Here is an 18970-nt window from a genome sequence, read left to right as displayed (position 1 = left end):
AAAGCAGGCTTGCACGCGCATGCTGGAAGCGTGTTTGGTCTCGATGACACTCGATGATCCGCGGCGGACAAATTGGCGGAATTTCTCGCGGTTCGGCGATCGGCTCGGCGAAACGAAAAAACTGAATCAGCTGTTGAACGAAGTGTGAATTTCCACGCGGAATCGCGGCCGTTGGTTGAAAAGAATCGGTAGAACGTGATATATATGTACATATAGAGGAATTCGGATCAGTGATTTGAATATTATCGGATCTCTCGTTGCGAGTCCGTTGTTAAAAAATATTTTAGCCAAGAAGGGAGGGAGATCTCATCTCGCGTACAATAATATCTCGTACAGATCTGTTGCGAAATAGGTTTTTATTAAGTTTCGTATAAATATTTTTAAAATTGCGTTAAGAATTTTATCGAAGCTTTAAGAGGAAGAAAGTTGTAAATCGTTTGTTGTTTTTCTATATTTTTTATGGATGGATAAACACTGAAGTGAAATCTGAAGTAAGAAATTTTTAAAAAGATTTTCAATCGATTTTTTTTTTTCATTCGATTTTTCATTTCTTTCTTTTCGTTTCAGATAATAAAAGAGTTGCCGTAACGGAATATTGACATTTTGAAGTGACAAGACGATATACGATAATACTACATTCCCCAGAACAACATTTTCAGAAAACGACACAAAAGTTAGAGCTACAATTTGTTACAACTCGAACTTGGCTACGAACGGTTATTCCCATCCTTTGTGCTGGGACAAACACTTGAACGACTTCTTCTGATTCTGTGAACACTCGGTGAAGTATAGTCTCCTCTCATTCACGGGCTTACACCCGTGTATCTCTTAAACTTTGTCACGCAACTGTTTCAACTTGCAAACTTTCCCGGCTCCAATTAAACCTTTCCTTCGTAACCAAGTCAACTTTCCTACTTTGCAACAGAGCCGCGAGTTCGTGTCCCGAGAACTTTGCCTTGCTCTTTAACGCGATTCCTCTATATTCAATAATTTCGTGGGACTAAACGTATTAGGTCATCTATTTAACACGGTTGTACACCGAGAGGAGAAGTTGGGACAATGGAACTTTCACGAAAGGAGAATAGAAAGCTAAGGATCATTATTCACGAATCCGGGTTATAATCTAATACAATACAAAAGTAGAATAGGCGATATACGACGTACGAACTATTTTCCGCCATTTTGGATCCGTGTACTCGATCAATTCTCCACCCAAGATCCGTTTCAAAATAATTTCAAAGGAATGAAATTAAATCTCACAGATCCAAAATAATAAATTGAATCTCTCATATATTTCATAACCAGAATTTTATAAACAAACTATTTCTCTTAACTCGAAGAACGAGAATATCAATACACAAATATAAAAATAATCCTGTCACAAAGAGTTCTGTCTACATTCTCCTTTTATTAAAAAAAAAAAAAAAAGAAAAACTCGAAATTCCGCCATGACAGATCGCAACATCCAGCAATTGGGAAAAATCAAAGATCAAGAGATTCGCTGCGACGTATAAAAGGGGAGGGGAGAAAGAGAGAAAGAGAAAGAGAAAAAAGAAAAATATCAAGAGAAATTTCCATCGAGCACGGTGCGTAGCAAGCATACCAGGCACCAGATCGAGGTCTACTTACGCAGGTGCGAAGGGATGCAGGGCCGTAGCCGCAGCCGCAGCTGCGAGTGGCCCCGGGTTCCTCGCGAGGGCCAATGCCGCTGCACTAGTCGGGAAAGCCGCCCTCGCAGCGCCCACTCGTCCCCTTTGGATGGCGACTCCTCTCAGCGCCGCGGCTGCAACAACACGCACAAAGACACATGCTAATGCTCGCCTACCTTTTCGCACCGTGTTCTCACGCCGCTGGTGAGTTCTCCTTGCCGGCCATCGCCGCTTCGCTGCTCTCCTTCCTCGCCTTCCTTTCCTTTTTAAATTTCGCGAAATTTCGCGGTGGAGGGGGGAGGGTTCGCGAGTTTTTCAGAAAGGAAATGAGGGCGACGACGACGACGACGAGACGAAATATTCTTCTTCCATCCAAATTATTCTTTTCGGCCGCGAAATTTCGTGGGGAGGAATTTTTGAATTTTTGAAGGGAAGAGAGGACGAGACGAAATTCGACGAATTTTTTTCTCATATTTATTCGTGTTTTTCTTTTTCTTTCTTCTTTTATTTTCTTTTTCTTATCGCGGAAGGGGTGAGTCTCGAATGGAAGAGACGAGTTTTTCCCCTTTCGTAATTTCTTTTCGAAAGAGGATGAATTTTTCGAAATAGGGAAGGCGATATATTCTCCTATTCTTTTCTCTTTTGCCGAGGATTACATTTTGAGACAATGTTTCACGTTGAGAAACGAATTTCAGGATGTTGAACGGGCACGAAAAGAAGGATCTTTCAACGATTTGGACTTGGAAAGAGGGTTGGAAAGTTGTAATACACGTTGGAGAAGACTTTTGCATCTTTTGCACCCTCAACGATAATTATCGCACTGATTTTAATCTCTTATCCGCGTTTTGAAAAGATTTGAAAAGAAGATTGCGAGTGGATATATAACAATGGAACAAGAATGAAAGCATAGAATCCTCGTGTTTTCTGCGATAAACAACGAGAAGTTTGTATTACTATTGATTTGGCCATCGATCCAGTCGAGAAAAAGAAGAGAAGATTCGTGAGAAACCAACAACAACGTTCACTTATAATCGATCAAATTCATCTGATGAAATTGGAATGATAATTTGACCGCGATTATCAAAAGCTACGAGTAACTGTACTTGAAATCGATCTTGAAAAATGAAATTGGAAAGCAATTGAGTCGAGATGAGTTAAATTTGAATTATCTCGATTAACGGAATCGAAAAAAAAAAGAAAAAAAATGGAAGAAAGAGTAGAAAATTGGTGGAACAAGATGAAACAACTTTACAAATCACCTACGTGCATGCTAATCACAAATATTATAATCTGCAGCTTGTTACCTTGTGCCGTGATAATTTTGTTCGCATATCTGAGCTTAACTTATTCGTCAAGAAAACTTATAGAGAAATATTTCAAGGTACGCACGCGAAACAAAACAAGTCAATAATCAATAATAAACGAAGTATATTTTGGACGAAATGGAATTAAAAAAATGTAAATAAGAATAATGGGATTGAAGAATACGAAGAAATGGATTAACAGATAAGAATCTGTTTTCTAGATAAATAATATCCTCGAACGAGATGCTTGGACGGATATTTTCACAAAATTGTATTTGACCATCGTTGAGACGGATAGTTACCATATTTCTTCTACCATCAAAGCTATTTATAGCATCTGACGACATCTGCAAACACACGGAGCAGCAATTTGTATATCCAAATATCATTATCGAGAAAATATCTTCTTACATCGTTTCACGATTTTCAAAAAGATCACACGAGCCTTGAAAGTCTCTCTCGACTCAACAATTTTTAACGATACCAAGATTTACGCAAAGGAAGATCTCGGAAAAAAGAAACAAAAAATCGAAGATTTCTTGTGAGATCGTAAATAAAATTTCCAAAAAGATTCCAATCCCCAAACAAGGTAAAAGAATACACGTTGAAAGAAAGAATCGAATTCGAATCTTTGACAGAACAATTGAAAGAAACTCGTCGAATCTCGTCGAGAAATTAGGATCCTCGAGAATGAGAAGAAATAAAATCCGGCCGATCACTCGGATATCATGGAACAAAGTCCCTTGAATCGACGATCCTCTGGTTAAAAGATATAGAGCATAGGTAGCTTTTAATGTTTAACGACCACGGACGAGAAATTTGGTCGATTGTTCGAGCGAGAATTAGGAAGAAATCGGCGAGCTCGTTCCGCTGATGGAACTCCCACTTCGAAGACGACGCCTCTTTCGGCGCCCGGAAATGGCTGCATCGTCCGCGTATCCGGCCCTCGATTGATCGCCAGACAAACTCTCTCTCTCTCTCTCTGTCTCGTCCCTTTGATCCAAACAGTGGAGCAATAAAAACTGATGTTTCTGCCTACCTTTTGTCCGCGCCGTCACCGTGTGTGCGCATCCCTCAACTCTAACTCCGTGCCTTTACGCTTCCGCGTGGTCCACGTTCAACTTCCGCCTCGAAGAGATCAAGGAGCGCTCGCGTGAATCGCGTCTATTGTTCCTTTTATGCGACGACCCTTTCTTTATCGTGTCGTTTACGGGAGAACTAGAGAGAGAGAGAGAGAGAGAGAGAGAGAGAGAGAGAAAGAGAGAGAGTAGAAGCGAGAGTTGCAAAGCGAAATGCTTTTCGGTTAGCGCTTTTTAAGTTAATGTAATCTAAGTTCGTTGTCACTGGTGTGACGCCTTTTTTTCATTTTGCCCTCGAGAAAGCTTTTTTCCCCCCCCTCTTCTCTCTTTTCGATTTTAATATTTGATTGAGACCGGTGTTTATGCAAAAATGTCCTTCGTGGATTATTTATAATATTTTATACATTTTTTTTTTTTTTGTGATACAATTTGATACACGATTATGATATCGTGTGTATTATGGGGAGAGAGCGCGTGTAATTACGTTACTGTTTTAAAAGAGATCGATATTTTGTTAAAAACGTTTATTTATTTATTTTTATTAAAATTGGAAAAATTGAACATGAATCAATTGGAACATCCCATATGCATAAACATCTGCAGTCTAATAAAAAAATATATATATATATATATATATAATAATAGTGGAATTTTTAATTTGATTTTTCCGTAAAATTTATTATTATTTCACCCGACACGATTTCGAACGCTCCAAATCTCTTCAAGAGACAGAGTCCCCCGTGGCGATTAGTTACAAAAATGAGAGAAAAACTTGCGCAGCTGGTTACAGGCTAATATAAACTTGATATAAACGAGCAACAAGTAAACAACAATAACAATCAACAACAACAACGGAATAATTATTTAAACAATCAACTACCGTGCAAGTGTCGCACGTGTGGTTAGCGCGATTTAACAAACGGAAGTTATAAAAAAAACGAGACCAATTTCGACTGGATGGTTACAATTATACAGCCGGATCCGGCTCTATTTTATGGTTACAAAGTTGGGTGCGTCAAGAAAAAACAAGACTAGAGCGTGATGCATTTACAGCAGGCACATTCCAAAAACACATTGGTTTGGGATCGTGGGGAGTTAAACAAGAAAATCGAACAGCGTGACACGACACGATCTGCGGTCGAAAAAGTTATGTTCTTGAATTTGATATTTCTCGATTACTTGTTTTGGAATTTTTCGAATTTATTTAACTTAAGCGATTAAACAAATTAGATCTTCGGATCTTAGAGTTCAATTGGTAGTCAGAGCGTCGATGTCACGTTCGCGTTATCGAGCTGTTTTTTTCGATAATCCGTATATCCTCTGGAAAGGTTGGAAAACGAAGAAAATATACAGGAAAAAAAAAGAAAGAATTATTGAAAAATAGAGAAACGTTTCAACATCGTGATCAACGGGGATTCAGGTTTCCAATCGAAAATTAGCCTGGAAAACTCTATCCTACCAGTTGATATCGATTAAGATTCTATTTGGTTAATAAGCAATTCGTGTGCACAATGATACTTTTTACCTTAAACAATTACATCTTCGTCTTTAGGATGCGCTTCGTATCCGGAACTTGTTCTCGACTCTTAAATCTCTTCGTTCTCTTTAATTTCGTCGAAATCATACCCCAAGATTATTACTAGATAGAATTTCGGGGGAAGGAGTTTCGGGCGAAAATTCAAAATTCGCCGGCCCATCTTCATCGGATTTCACCGTGACGTGCACGTTTCCAATTAACGATAATTAATTAATCGGTTAACGACCGGATGTTGGCCGAGGTGGTTCGTGCTGATGAACACGGGCTGTGACAAGTTTGATATCCAATAACGAAAAAAAATTTCAAGGAAGAATTCAATTTTCGCGAAAATTATATTCCCTTCCCCCCCCCTCCTCCCACGTTTTTCGCGCAAATATAAAAATCTATAAATAAAAATAAAAGAAGACCAAAAAANAAAAAAAAAAAAAAAAAAAAGAAAAAAGATTCATTGTGCACGTTTATCCAATATCTTATTAAGATTTGCCTTATTAAAATTCCAAACGGGTTTTGACATGTTGCGAAACGTGAAATAAAGAGGGGATGAAAAAAGAAAAAATAAAAAGGAGAATAAAAAGGGAAGAAAAAAATCCACGCTCGACCGCAGATCGATAATCGTCGCGCTTGTAAAGTCGCCCTAAATGGCGAGAGTTGGGATTCGCTAATTACGTGAAAGGAACATCGATAATGCGTGCCCCAAAGAGAGCGAGGGTGTTGAGGAGAAAAAAAAAAAAAAAGAAAAGGGAAGAGAGGAAGAGAAAGGAAAAGAGAAAGAAAGAAAGAAAAAAAAGAAACGGTGGTGCTCGACACGAGCAGTCGTGACGAGGATGGAACAGCACCGCCGCTTCCGGTATATTCGACGTGTCTCGTTGTTTCGAACTCGAAGATCCCCTCGACGGCTGTGTATCTCGCGTTTTCTTTTTTTTTTATCCCTTCCGGATAAAACGCATCTTCGTTATTGTCTGTCCGCGTTGAGCAATGGGGGAGAGGGCGACACGTCGAAGGAAGAGAAAGATTGGGACGAGAAATATGAAGGGGGATATGGAATCACGATGAATTTTCTCGAGAGAGATTGCCTCTTAATTCGATAACTTCTGTCAATATTCACAATATTCTTTCGAATAATCGTGAGTGAATGGTCAAATCGTTTAACCATACGGAATGAACGGCGAGAAACGGGTGAGGTATATAAGATAAGAGTGGAAATTTTGTGGAAATGAGAGATCAATTATTCACAGTGTAATTAAAAAGATAATCTTTTTTAATTAATTCGTTTCAACCGTCCGATCGTCTCTTGTCGATCATTAATTGCTAATTAAATAATTGTTCAAATGGAAAACGATCTATTCTTGAAATCCTTATTCTTAATAATATTGAAGAAGAATAATTTTGAATTCTTTGGAGGATCGGTAAAACGAATCGAAAAATTGAAAAAAAAAGCAATCTCTCACTCACTCACAGTTTCGTCAAGCGAAAAAAAGTGTCTCGATTAAATCTCATATCCGATCAAATTCAAAAATAGATAGAAAAAGAATCCCACTGTCAAGATCTATCGTCTTTCACCAATAGTTTCACAAAATTACACAACGTTCCAGATCCGTCAATCTTCTTGCCTCCACCCCCACTCGTTCTTCCCGACCTAATAATAACCCTCCAACTTTCGATTACACACAGTATCGATCATCAGACGACAAAAGAGACACTCGTTTTCACCTTTGACGGCCTCGACTCTTTGAAAAGTCGCGAGGCGTTTTTTTTTTTTTTTGAGCCCAAAAGAAACCAGGTTAGAGGGGCGAGGAAGAAGAAGAAAAAAGAGGAGAGAGGGGAGGAGATAAGAAGGCAGAGGACGCGGTGACGTGCTGCGATGGAGATTCGATCTCGCGTCACGCTTCCGGCCTGGGTTATTTTAGAAAGCGTCTCTCTCTGTACCTTCGTCTCGCCGCCGCCCTGGGTGCAAGGACGAGCGGTGCAGCTGCAGGGGATGGGGTGACCGCGGCTGCGGCGACCGCTGCAGCTGCAGCTGCCGATGGCGCCGCCGCCCCCAGCCAGCTCCACGGCATGGCCGGCAACCTGTATCCTGTTTTTGTCAGAAACTGTTAGTTCCATTGCACGTGCTATATATCCTTCTTACGAATTATTATTGTCGGTCGCATCACGTCCGAGCCAACCCCTATTCGACTCTGTGGATCATTGTGCTCTCGCATCCTTCGTCTCGATAATCGAATAATCGAATCTCGACGGTTTTGTGAACGAAAACTTTGTGAAGAAAAAGGAAATCGGTTGAATTTTGATAATAAAATAATTTTCGAGGATCGATATTATCGCAGTGTACGTATATTTGTTATTGAAGGAAGAGGAGAGAGGGAATTATAGTAATTGGGTATTGAATTTTGATAATCTTGCGAATGGATTATTGGATGTGCGCGTGATTTGTTGCGAAGGAGAAGGGGAAATATAGTAATTGGGTGTCGGAGATAATATGTATATATCGATTGGTAGGGTTTCCCGGAACAATTTAATACGTCTGATTAGTTATCGGGTCGAATTATATCCGTGCCGATTGTACCAGAGTTTCTGATTTTGATATTCTGATCATTCGGATTGATATTTTAGATAAACTATTATATTGCGTTGGATGAAAGTTGGCTGATCCACAGTGACGATTAGGGGTTGAAAATGGCAGCTTGTCGTTAAAGTATCTGTTTCAGGATACGTGTTTATTGCCCGTGACATAGAAATACCATTTTGGAAATGATTTCGATCGGATGATCGATGTACATTTCGTTATATATCGAAATCACGGACAATAAACGAAACGATCGTGAATTAATCGAGTAGTAATGGCAAGTTCACTGATTATGGCATTTTCGGTGTCAGTTAGCGAGTTCTTTCTTTATGGATATAATTTTTTGGTCTAGTTTGTTCTTTCGTTTTTTCCCCTTAAAAAAAAAAAAAATAATTCAATTATCGATCCTGTCCAATCCTATCCTTACATCCTTATTCAGAAACGAATCGAGTGCCTATGTCCTTCTCTTCTAATAAAATATTCATTCTAAGAATTATATCGATTCGAAAAAATTGACGGATACTCTTCAGCAATTTCCCTTTAATGAAATTTTCACATAAAACGCTCATTCGTATTCCCAATACTTGAGAGAAAAAAGTAATTTCATTACGTACACATCATTTCCTAAAAAATAATATACAACTTTTTAAAAATAAAGACACATCTTATCTATACAAATCATTCCTCAGAATGATATTCCAACAGAAATAGCTGACACAAGTTGATGTATCCGACAATAAGGATTGAATCGAGCCAATAATCTCGCAGAACAGTGATCAAATACGATATCGTTATCGCCGAATTGCGGAATGGCCGCGAGAAAGGGGTTTCACGTACAAAAGGAATTCAATACCCCATCCCCCGAATACAGATTCGCCCAGGTGAATTACAACAGCACGGGGTAAAGGGAGAAACGGAGTAACCGAATATCGAAACAGATTAACGCCATCGTGGAAATCGCGTATATTCAAATTTCATGCAGATCTCCCGATGGTCCGCGTTCCGCAACGGGGGAAAGTTCCGGTTCGTTAGGGAACAACGAATATGGATTTATTAAATTCCGGTATACCCGGTATACCCGTTTAATTACGAATTTTCCCTTCATCGCATTGCCATCCTTCTCCCTCGATTCGATTCATAAATGAAATCCTTTCCGAGGATCGAGCAATTTTTATTTAAAAATGAAAATATATATATATGTCGAGCGAGTAAGATGATAAACAATTTTATTCGAAGATAAATATTATTTGTAATTCCTTTGGTATTCGATATAATTTTAATATAAAAGGAATGGAAAAATAATGAAGTAAAATCAATCAACGTAAGTTTTAAAGAGAGCAACGAATATTTATATAAGATAAGAAGTAGAGTAAATAACTAGGCAAACTTTTTGAAATTTTGAATGTAATAAATCAAATTATAATCTTCTGTAATAAATCGAAATTAATAAACGAGGAAAAATTCAAGATTATATTTCATTAGATTATATTATATTTTAATAATTCCATCTCACGTTTGTCGGAATATTTTTCCTCTATTGAAACAAGGACGATATAAAAGAAAAGAGAAAACCAGAATCTATTATAAGAAATCGTAAGAAAGAAGAACGAGCTATTCAATTTTTATATCGAAATCTCTCTCTCTCTCTCTCTCTTCGAATACTTTTTTCTTATATTTACATATTTCACATCGATTTTCCCCGATTGGAACTCTCAACGAATAGCAAAGTTTCCTCCATCGATCACAATATATCGAGACGCGACTTCTCGATAATTTTATATACGAATTATATCGCTGCCCCTCTTCTCTCTCGAGAGGCGAAGTTGTACGAGAGTCAGAGTTTTTTAATTAAAATTCCGCCACCCCCATAACGATCATCGTTCGACGAACCAAGACAATGTATTATTAATTAACTCGGCCTCCCGTCTACGTTGATTTATTCGCGCGACAATACTCCGTCTATTTACTCCGCGAATACGACTCAACTGGCTAATTAGAAGTACGTTTATTTATCGAATCGTCGTCAATCCTCACGAGTGACACGGATTCGTGATGAAAGTCGGTTCGATTGTTGTTTTTCCTTTTCTTTTTTTTTTTTATCCAGAGTTCTCGATCAACGTTTCCTATCTATCAACGTAATTACACGTCCTCCGTGATTCCGGAAATTCCTTCGCTCTCATTTCTTCCTTTTTCTTTTTTCGAAATCAAATTAAAATTCCTTTCAAATAGGCACGAACGATGAAAGATTAAAAATTACTTAAAAATGGAATATTTTGTACAACACGTGCTTATCTATTAATTTTTATAACACTTTGATATTTACGTCCTTTCTAACGTAAATTTGTATAAATGAGAATTTTTATCATCGAGTTGTCCGTAGATTTGACAATTGGAAATTGTTCCAAGTTTAATCAATGAGTGTACACGTTGATAGTCGATCTTCGATGAGAAGTAAGATTCGATGAGGGAGCTTCGAGAGGGTATTTCACCCATTGTAACGGGGTTTATACGCGTCGTAGAATCTTCAATGAAATTTCCAATTCTCGTTTCCGGCTCGTCCCTATAAATTCCGTGAGAGGGGGTAACGTGCTCGTCAAGTGGGCTTCCTGCAGCCACGCCTCGAGTGGCAATGCGGTAATTAATGTGATTGAATCGTTGATTCGACGGGGTGAATCGGCCAAGTTCTAGTGTAATTCTTTCAAAGTACACTACAACAAGGATTGGAACACGATTCTTTTTTTTTCTCTCTCTCTCTCTCGAGTCGAAACTATATTATTTTCATGTACAATCTTTCAATACGGTTTCAAATTTTCCAGAAATTTCTGAGAAATAATGTTTGCCTGAAAAATCGAATCCAAGATATTGTGTATCCGTTTAATGTAATAATGTGATTAAAGACAATATTCAAAATTTGAATACCCTATGAAATTATATAATAATTTGAATTACGTTGAAATTTAACGAATATAACTAGAAATTCAATTTTAATGATCAATTTTTCAAGAATTTTTAAAAAAAAATTTCTATACCAAATACAATAAATTCCAACAATCGATGAATTATTCTATAAATATCGTAGATGTTCGTACAAAAATCTGAAATTTTTATATTCTCGAAGAATGCCAATTTTCGTCCATGCATCCCCTTTAAATTTCTCTCTCTAGTATTTTTTTTTTTTTTCCAAACCACAAACGCGACACGAGACGCAGAAACGTTTCCTTTGAATTATTAAGCGGACAAATGAAGCGCGGCCAGACGGGAATCAATGAAATTTCTATCGTTGGTTGGCAACCACGTGCGCCCTATCCGATTACGTTAAATAATTAACATCCGACCGAATTGAATCGTAATTAATTATGCAAATACCTAGTTCGATTTGTTATTAGATTCGTTTGGACGAAGCCAACGACGATTAACGAGGCAAGCGACAACGAATCCTCCCCGCGTGCATAGAAATCCGCCCTTTTGCGGCTCGCCGCGATAAATTACAAAGAAAATTCAAAATTCCAAAATCAATGCGTGGAACGCGAAAATATCTGCATCTCCATCTTTGAACGAACGAATTTTTAAATTGGAATAATAATTCCAATCACTTTTGACACGAATAATCTATTATATCCGTGTCGTGAAATTTTTCTTCATTTAATAATTAATTCCATGGAGTATAAGTTAAAGTTCTGGTAAAAAACAAAAATATAGATCTGAATTATCTCATAAATCATCGAAATTAGACTTGTAACTCTTCCAAGAAATTGAAATAATTAAAAAATGTTCCAAATAGGGGCAGCTGGCACAGATCCATTAAAAGATAATTTAAGACCAAACTTCAGTAATTTCAAGAAGAAATTCAATTGGAATATCTTTTTCCAATACTATTCGACTCTTGGTACACAAAACTATATATTTATATATATACCCTTTTATTCTTTTTTTCGTTCCTCGACCCTACAGCAACCCCTGTATCGAAATATTAGGCATCGTGAAACTCTTTTCACGAAACTTCCCATTCTTTTCCCATCGAAAAAAGGGAGGGGGGTGAGGGTTCTGACAACGTTACGATGGAAAATCATTAAACACGCCCCATAGTATATAGGCGAGACTGGCGTAACCTTGAGTCGATGAAAAGCCATCCATCAAGCTTGGCGAGTCAGCAGGGTTGATGCACTAGAGTTTGCGTACGTCGAAAGTCATCGTCGATCCACGAGGCTGTGAGTAATTAATACGATTGAATTCTATTCTACCGGCTGATGCACCAGCTTTGAGGCTTTCGCGCGCGTTGCAGAAGCCTGTGGGGGGTGAGAGAGGCTGGCCGCCCGACGATGGGGTCGCGAAGGGTGCAGGGGGTGGCTCTGCTGGCAGGGTTGCTGCGAGCGATCAATAAACGCTGCTGCCAGCATCCACCCCTGGATCCACGTCTTTTCTCTTCCTCTCCCCCCCTCTCTCTATACATATATGTGTATATATATATATATATATATATATATTTTTCTGTCTTTTCTTCTCACGTTCTTTTTTTTTACTTTTTTCATTTTATCCTCTTCTTTTCTCCCCTCATCCTCTCGAGATCTTTTTTTCCTCACACGTGCCTTCTCTCAAGAAAGTTCATCGTCTCTCTCTTTCTCTCTCGCTGTCTGGAATTCGTTTCAATCCACCAATTCGTTTTCTCTTCGATCGTTTTTTTTTTTCTTTTCTTTATCAAGACAGTCTCAAGGGGATTATTTTTCTTCTATCTTCGTCGTTCTCGAACTTGACTTCTCCAGTTTTCCTCTCGATCGATTCCACGCGTTCCGAATGGTTTTTCAGACTCTTTCTTTTAGATTGTCCTTCCTTCTTTATCGGTTCGAATCCAAGGAATTTCACTCTCGATTTTTCCTTTCGAATCACTCGATTTTCGATCTCTCCTCCCAAGGTTGTCTCGAATACCGCCCCTGGCTACACTTTCCCTCTCTTTCGTTCCGCCCTTGGGAATTTTCACTTCGAGCTTCGAGTCTCGAGCTTTGTAGCGCGATATTTTATTACAAGCTTTACTTTTATGCAATTTGTAATTCTACACGAAATTAATTCCTTTTTCTATTGTTAAATTTTACGCAACGACGTTTTCCTGGATCATTTTATCCTACTCCCTCATTTTCATTCATAAATTTTCCTCCTCCCTGATTCCTCTCTTTCGATTCACAGGGTAACATCCTTTAATCTCTTAATACTTCCACTCTGCAGCCAAATATTATTTTATCCCACCCTCGTTTACTTTCCAGCATCTGCTTTTCTTTGCCAGCGCGAGTGATTCAGCTCTTTGTCCTTCGATTCTTTCCATCAACCCTTTACACATCCCTCGAGAGGAGGTTTCCACACAGGGGAAGGGAATAAGTCGATACAACGCGGTTCGACCCGTCTCGAATTTCTCTCGAAAGCCACCGTGAATCCACGAAAAAATTCTCACGGTGAAAAGAAACAATTCGCCTTTTGCCGTGAAATCGCCGTTCATTCAGTATTGAAGTTGAAGAATTCCAGGTGCACCGAGATGGAGACTTTTTAAAACGTGAGATGGAATCCTGAGTGATTTTTGAAAAAAATAGAACAGAGAATTTTATGGAAAATTTTGGAAAAATCGTCTGATGATTCCATGAAATTATCCCTTTCAATTTACTTTCGAGAAATCAATTAAGACAGGATGACAATATGATTGAAGTGGAAAAGAAGAATTAAATATCGTTAAGTCGATTTACAATAGAAGTATTGTATCTTTGTCCAATTTGAAAAGTAAAAAAATTGATCTTTTTCGCGTTCAATATTATGAAATTTTATGAAACTAAATGTTCAAATATTTAACAAATATATATATATATATATGTATATAAGTTTCAGTTTTTTTTCACGTAAATTTTGAGAATATTATAATAAAATGCACGAAATTCGACGAGGTAATAATTATTACAATACAATATAGACTGGCAATTAATATAATCACTAGATATATTAATATCTCATTTCAAAATGTCCATTGTTCCTGTCATTATAGCTTGAATATGGTAAAACATGAAATTTATTACTCTACAATTTCACATTGATTTCGTTTCGTTTCATCGAATCAATTATCACAATATATTAACACTCCTAATTTGATATATTTTCTATTTTAAAAATTCTCTCTCGTATCCCAGAGATAAATTATTCTAATTTATCGTAAATTCTACGCGATAAATTTTAATTCTTATTTACAATCTCAAAAAAAAAAAATTGGCTCTCGAAAAATACGTAAGTGAAAAAGAAATCGGACATCATAGATCCTATGCAACCAAAAATTAAAAATTTCCAATCCCCCGACACACGCATCAGATTAATACAATAAATATTCAACAACCGAACCTAATTCTCCATCCTGTTGTTCTTTTTTCATTCTCAATAACTAATCTAGCTGATCAAAAAAATTCACCGCTATTCGTGGCAACGATTTACAGAGGGTGGTTACAGAGGAGGAACAAGGGGGGAGGGAGGGATGGTAGGAGGCGGTAGGTTTGGGAGGAGGGTGGCAAGAGAAGTAGAGCTAAAACAGAGCACACACATCGAGACAGACGTGAAACACAGCCCCAGGGGCGAAAAGTCAAATGCACTAGAGAACCACAGTCGCATGAGCCACGAGTAAAGCAACAGTGATTAGGTGTGTGTAGATTACTCGCTACTCCTCTTTGCCAATTACGCGTGGTAACATCAACGTTCCCGGGACAAGGCTAAACGGTAATCGTCGGACGGTTTGGTAATTTTGATCTATCCCCTCGTCGAGGGGGTTGCAAGGCTCGTCCAACCACATTCTCCTCGACGAGGAGAAATCACCCGGCCGATCCTCTTCAACTTCGAAAGGATTCGAAGGACGTAGGGGGATTGTTCGAGAGGGATTGATGCTGACTGGATTTATACGAAAGATTCCGAGTATCTTCTTTTTCATTTTGAGATGATTTTTGATAATTTGTTCCCTAGGAATTTATATCCGTCGAATTGATCGAACGAGCGATTAAAATTTTTAATTTTTCCACTTCATTTTCGTCGAAATTTTTTTTGTAGAAAAAATGTACCATTATCTGTATGATTTTTGGTACATTATGATATTTTCAAAAATATAAAAAAAAATTGTATCCACTATCTAAATGTTTGAATAATTTTTTTGCATGAAATAAAGCGACGGAATTTCGACTATTTTTCACATACACGTACATACAATGTCGAGTATTTTCATTCTTCTTTTCGATTCGTAAAATATTAATATTGTTAAGCAAATATTCGAACAATTTCTCATACGTGAAATTCTATAATTTGCCAAATATTTCAACAACTTAGAAATTTTGTTGAAACTTGTCAAAGTCACGAAAAAAAAGATTCATCGAATTTCTAATTCAAACAACTGATTTATCTATCATTAATAAACAAAACTTGATTTGGAAAATTTCATCGATTTTTTGTTTCTTTTTTTTTTTCATTCCACTCATCACGTTTCACAAAAATAAAAAAACTCGGAATCTTTCGTCGTTTCAAACAAGATAGTTTCAAATTCAATTAACAGAAGGATGATTCTATTAATTCCAAGGTGCGATAACCGGAAGTTCGTTGCCGTCAACGAGCAACCAACGTGTTCCTGAAGCGGTAACAAAATGCATTCTCTGCTGGATATAATAACAATTAGTATACAACGTTCTCGCTACACAGATAGATCGAAAAACTCGCAACTTCCAAAAAACTGAACTGGGCCTCGTCACAGCTTGTTGTGTCGATCATAATCCATGCACTAAGAAACGATTCGTTCCAGAAATAACAATCATAATCATAATAATGACGATGATAATAATAATAATAATATAACGATCGTACGAAAACCATTCAACAAAAGAAGAAAAAGAAAATAGAAAAAGAAAAAAAAAGGAGAATGAAACGTAAGATAGACAGAAGATATATTCCTAGCAATGTGAATATAATTACGCAAAAAAAAAAAAAAAAAAAAAAAAAAAGAAGAAAAGGTAGATGCAGAGAGTTAGTATTAAAAAACGTGAGCTTCTACATGATGTTTTTACATGTCTCTCGAAAAGAACGATTAAGAAATAAACAAAACAAACTACCTATCGAAGGATTAATTACAAATCGAGATCAAAAAAAAAAAAAAAAAAATATACGCAAAACGTTCGTTCTCGCGTATTCAATTCGATCGATCGCGATTAAATGTGTATTTGTGTTTTGTCCTCGTGTATGTACGTGTATTCTTGCTCGTTTACGATTATACATAGAGACGATAAGAATATTGTTTGCCTATTTTTTTTTTCCATTTACAATCACATCGATTACACTAATCTAATTTTTCAATAATTTTCAATAATTTTCAATAATTTTTAAAGTGAAATTATTAAACAAGATTTAGAATTTTTGGATAACGTTGGTTACCAAATATTTTCGTCACACTGAATGAATATTTTCATTGATAATATATTTACAGATAAATATAATGAAATTCTAACGAAATTAAACGAGCTTGGACCCAATATCGCGTGTTATCGCGAAATTTCAAATTTCTCTTTCCTCGAATAATATATCGATCCCACCTTTTCATTTTCCCTACTTCCTCTTTACCCTTAATCAAAGAATAACTTTATCCACTCCACGATTATTTTACTTATATCCCACTTATTCCGAGTTCGATAGCTCGCGAGATCTCACGGTTCGCAGACCAAACACAATCGTCCCGATCGATCGAGAAAGAAAAACACCATCCTCGAGAACCACCCCCGCGAGCAATAATCCGTTCTTCCCCTTAAGATCCGTTTATCCGGTGTCTTCCGTTCGAACGTAACGAAACCGTGAAAATAAAAACCAAAAAAAAAAAAAAAAAAAAAAAAAAAAAAACGAGAAGGAAACAATGTTTCCTTCTTCTCGAAGATAATGTTTAAATAAAAAAAAAAATATATAGAGAGAGAGAGAGAGAGAGAGAGAAACAAAAGGAGAAGTAAAAAAAGAAAAAAAAAGAGAAAAATTAAGACAGCTACGAAAGAAGAAAATACACGTTGTCGTTTCTTTTCCCTTTTCTGTCTGTTTTCCAAGGAGAAAGGATTATCTGTCGAGCTTTCAAAAAAGCGCACCCCTTCGAGGGGGTGACTACTAATTGCTGGCGGTGCTTGCACGCTCAGCGGTAACTAATTAAGGCTACGCACTGAGACTAATTAGTGAATGCCAGGCTAAACAACCAGTAAGTAAGGTGAACATTATATATATATATATATATATATATGTATACGTATAGATGTACTCGTGTCTGCTGGAAATAAAAAAAAAAAAAGAAAAAGAAGAATAGACACCGCGGACGGCGACGAGGCTCGCGCGTTTGGTCTTTCGATATTTGGAAAAAATTTCGAGATATATATTTGTATAGATGTATTTTTAATTTTGGAACATAAGGAACGAGGGAGCTGCATCTTCTAAAATATTATTTATGAGAAAAAGTTAAATTTTTTGCAATATTCAAATGGAAGAATCCAAGAATCGAAATCTTTGAATGTACGAATTTTCCTTATCTTGCGTCGTATTGGAAAAATTTGGAAGGGATATTGAAAAGCTTCGTAATTTTTGCGAAAGATTGCGAAAGATCGATGAAATCGTTTTTTTGATTTTTCTCATAGATGGTATTTTGAAAAATTCAGCTTTGTCAAAGAGGAAAAACGAGTAGCGAGCGACGTGACCGAGGCGATCGGCGTCCGAACGATGCGATATACGAGAATTAATTAGTTACCACTAAATCAAAGGCGGCACTTGTCGAGCATGCAGCAACCTTCGCCCGGCCAAAAAATTACTGTCATGTCTCTCGCCAACTAACACACCGTGCCACGATCCAATAACATTAATCAATGACAACAGTTCCAAAAAAAAAAAAAAAAAAAAAAGGAAAAAAAAGAAGAAGGAAAAAAAAAAAGAAAAAGTGAAAATATCAACATATAAATCTGAAAAAAAATATATGGAAGAACGAAAAAATAGCGAGATAGAAGTACATATATCGTGAACGAACGGAATATTAAATCGACAGGAATGATTTGAGAAAGGAAATAATTAAAATAAAAATAATAATAAATTGAGAGACTTAAAAGAAAAAAAAAAGAGGAAAAAGGAAAAAAATAAAAATGAAACGAACGAAAGATATTAAATCGCGCCGCCATGGCAGCTTGTCTCGAAATGAAAAAAAAAAGGAAGAAAAAAGAAAAAAAAGAAAATAATAATAAAATAAAACGAGCGTCAGAATTCGAGAGAACGTTACTGTTACAAGAGAAAAGAGCGAGAACACAGAGGGAGAGAACCTTAATTGAAAAGAAGATAACCTTGTGTTCTCTGATAAGAGATAAGAGATAAAATTAAAAGAAGAAGAAGAAAAAAAAATTGGAGGAAGAATAAAATCAACGAAAGTAATAACAAGAACGAATAAAATGAAGCGGTTCTCTGGTAGACGGCATGCTTCTCTCTTCCCCCTCGTTACATTCTTTCTCGCGGATGCCTTTAAAAAACGCGAGCAATTAGCCAGTACAACTTGCATTAACGATTCCGCCTCTCTCTCTTTCTCTCGATCCCTTTCCTTTCGTTATTTTCTTTTCTTTTCTTTTTTTCTTTCTTTTTTTTTTTTTTTTATCTCTATTCGTTCTATGGGGAAGATCGGTTGAACGAGAGACATTGTTAGAACACGAAAGACGAATGAATAACAAGCTGAAATAGAAAGAGAGAAAGGCGAGGAACAACGAAGAGAACAAACAAGACCAAAAACTAAAGGGGACTTTTTTTAAGAAAAAAAAAAATAAATATATATATATATATATATATAT

At 36.9% G+C, this 18970-nt stretch overlaps 1 protein-coding gene across 9 annotated transcripts in view; it reads right to left on the bottom strand.

Annotated features, from left to right (window-relative positions):
• Positions 1-18970, bottom strand: part of LOC122712383 (RNA binding protein fox-1 homolog 2) — a 182307-nt gene that overhangs the window by 21131 nt on the left and 142206 nt on the right. For 5 of the 9 annotated variants that reach the window (XM_043931995.1, XM_043931996.1, XM_043932000.1 and 2 more), the window contains one exon: positions 1630-1783. In XM_043931995.1, coding sequence (XP_043787930.1) covers positions 1630-1783 — 154 coding nt within the window. Of the gene's footprint in view, positions 1-1629; positions 1784-7495; positions 7644-18970 lie in introns of all 9 variants that reach the window. The other 4 variants (XM_043931997.1, XM_043931999.1, XM_043932001.1 and 1 more) reach the window with 1 other exon arrangement.

Source organism: Apis laboriosa, unplaced genomic scaffold (assembly GCF_014066325.1).
Source record: "Apis laboriosa isolate Shangri-la unplaced genomic scaffold, ASM1406632v1 scaffold1_cov151, whole genome shotgun sequence".
In the NCBI taxonomy this organism is placed as follows: domain Eukaryota; kingdom Metazoa; phylum Arthropoda; class Insecta; order Hymenoptera; family Apidae; genus Apis; species Apis laboriosa.
The sequence above is the reverse complement of the archived record's forward strand: the minus strand, read 5'-3'. Positions and strand labels throughout refer to the sequence as shown.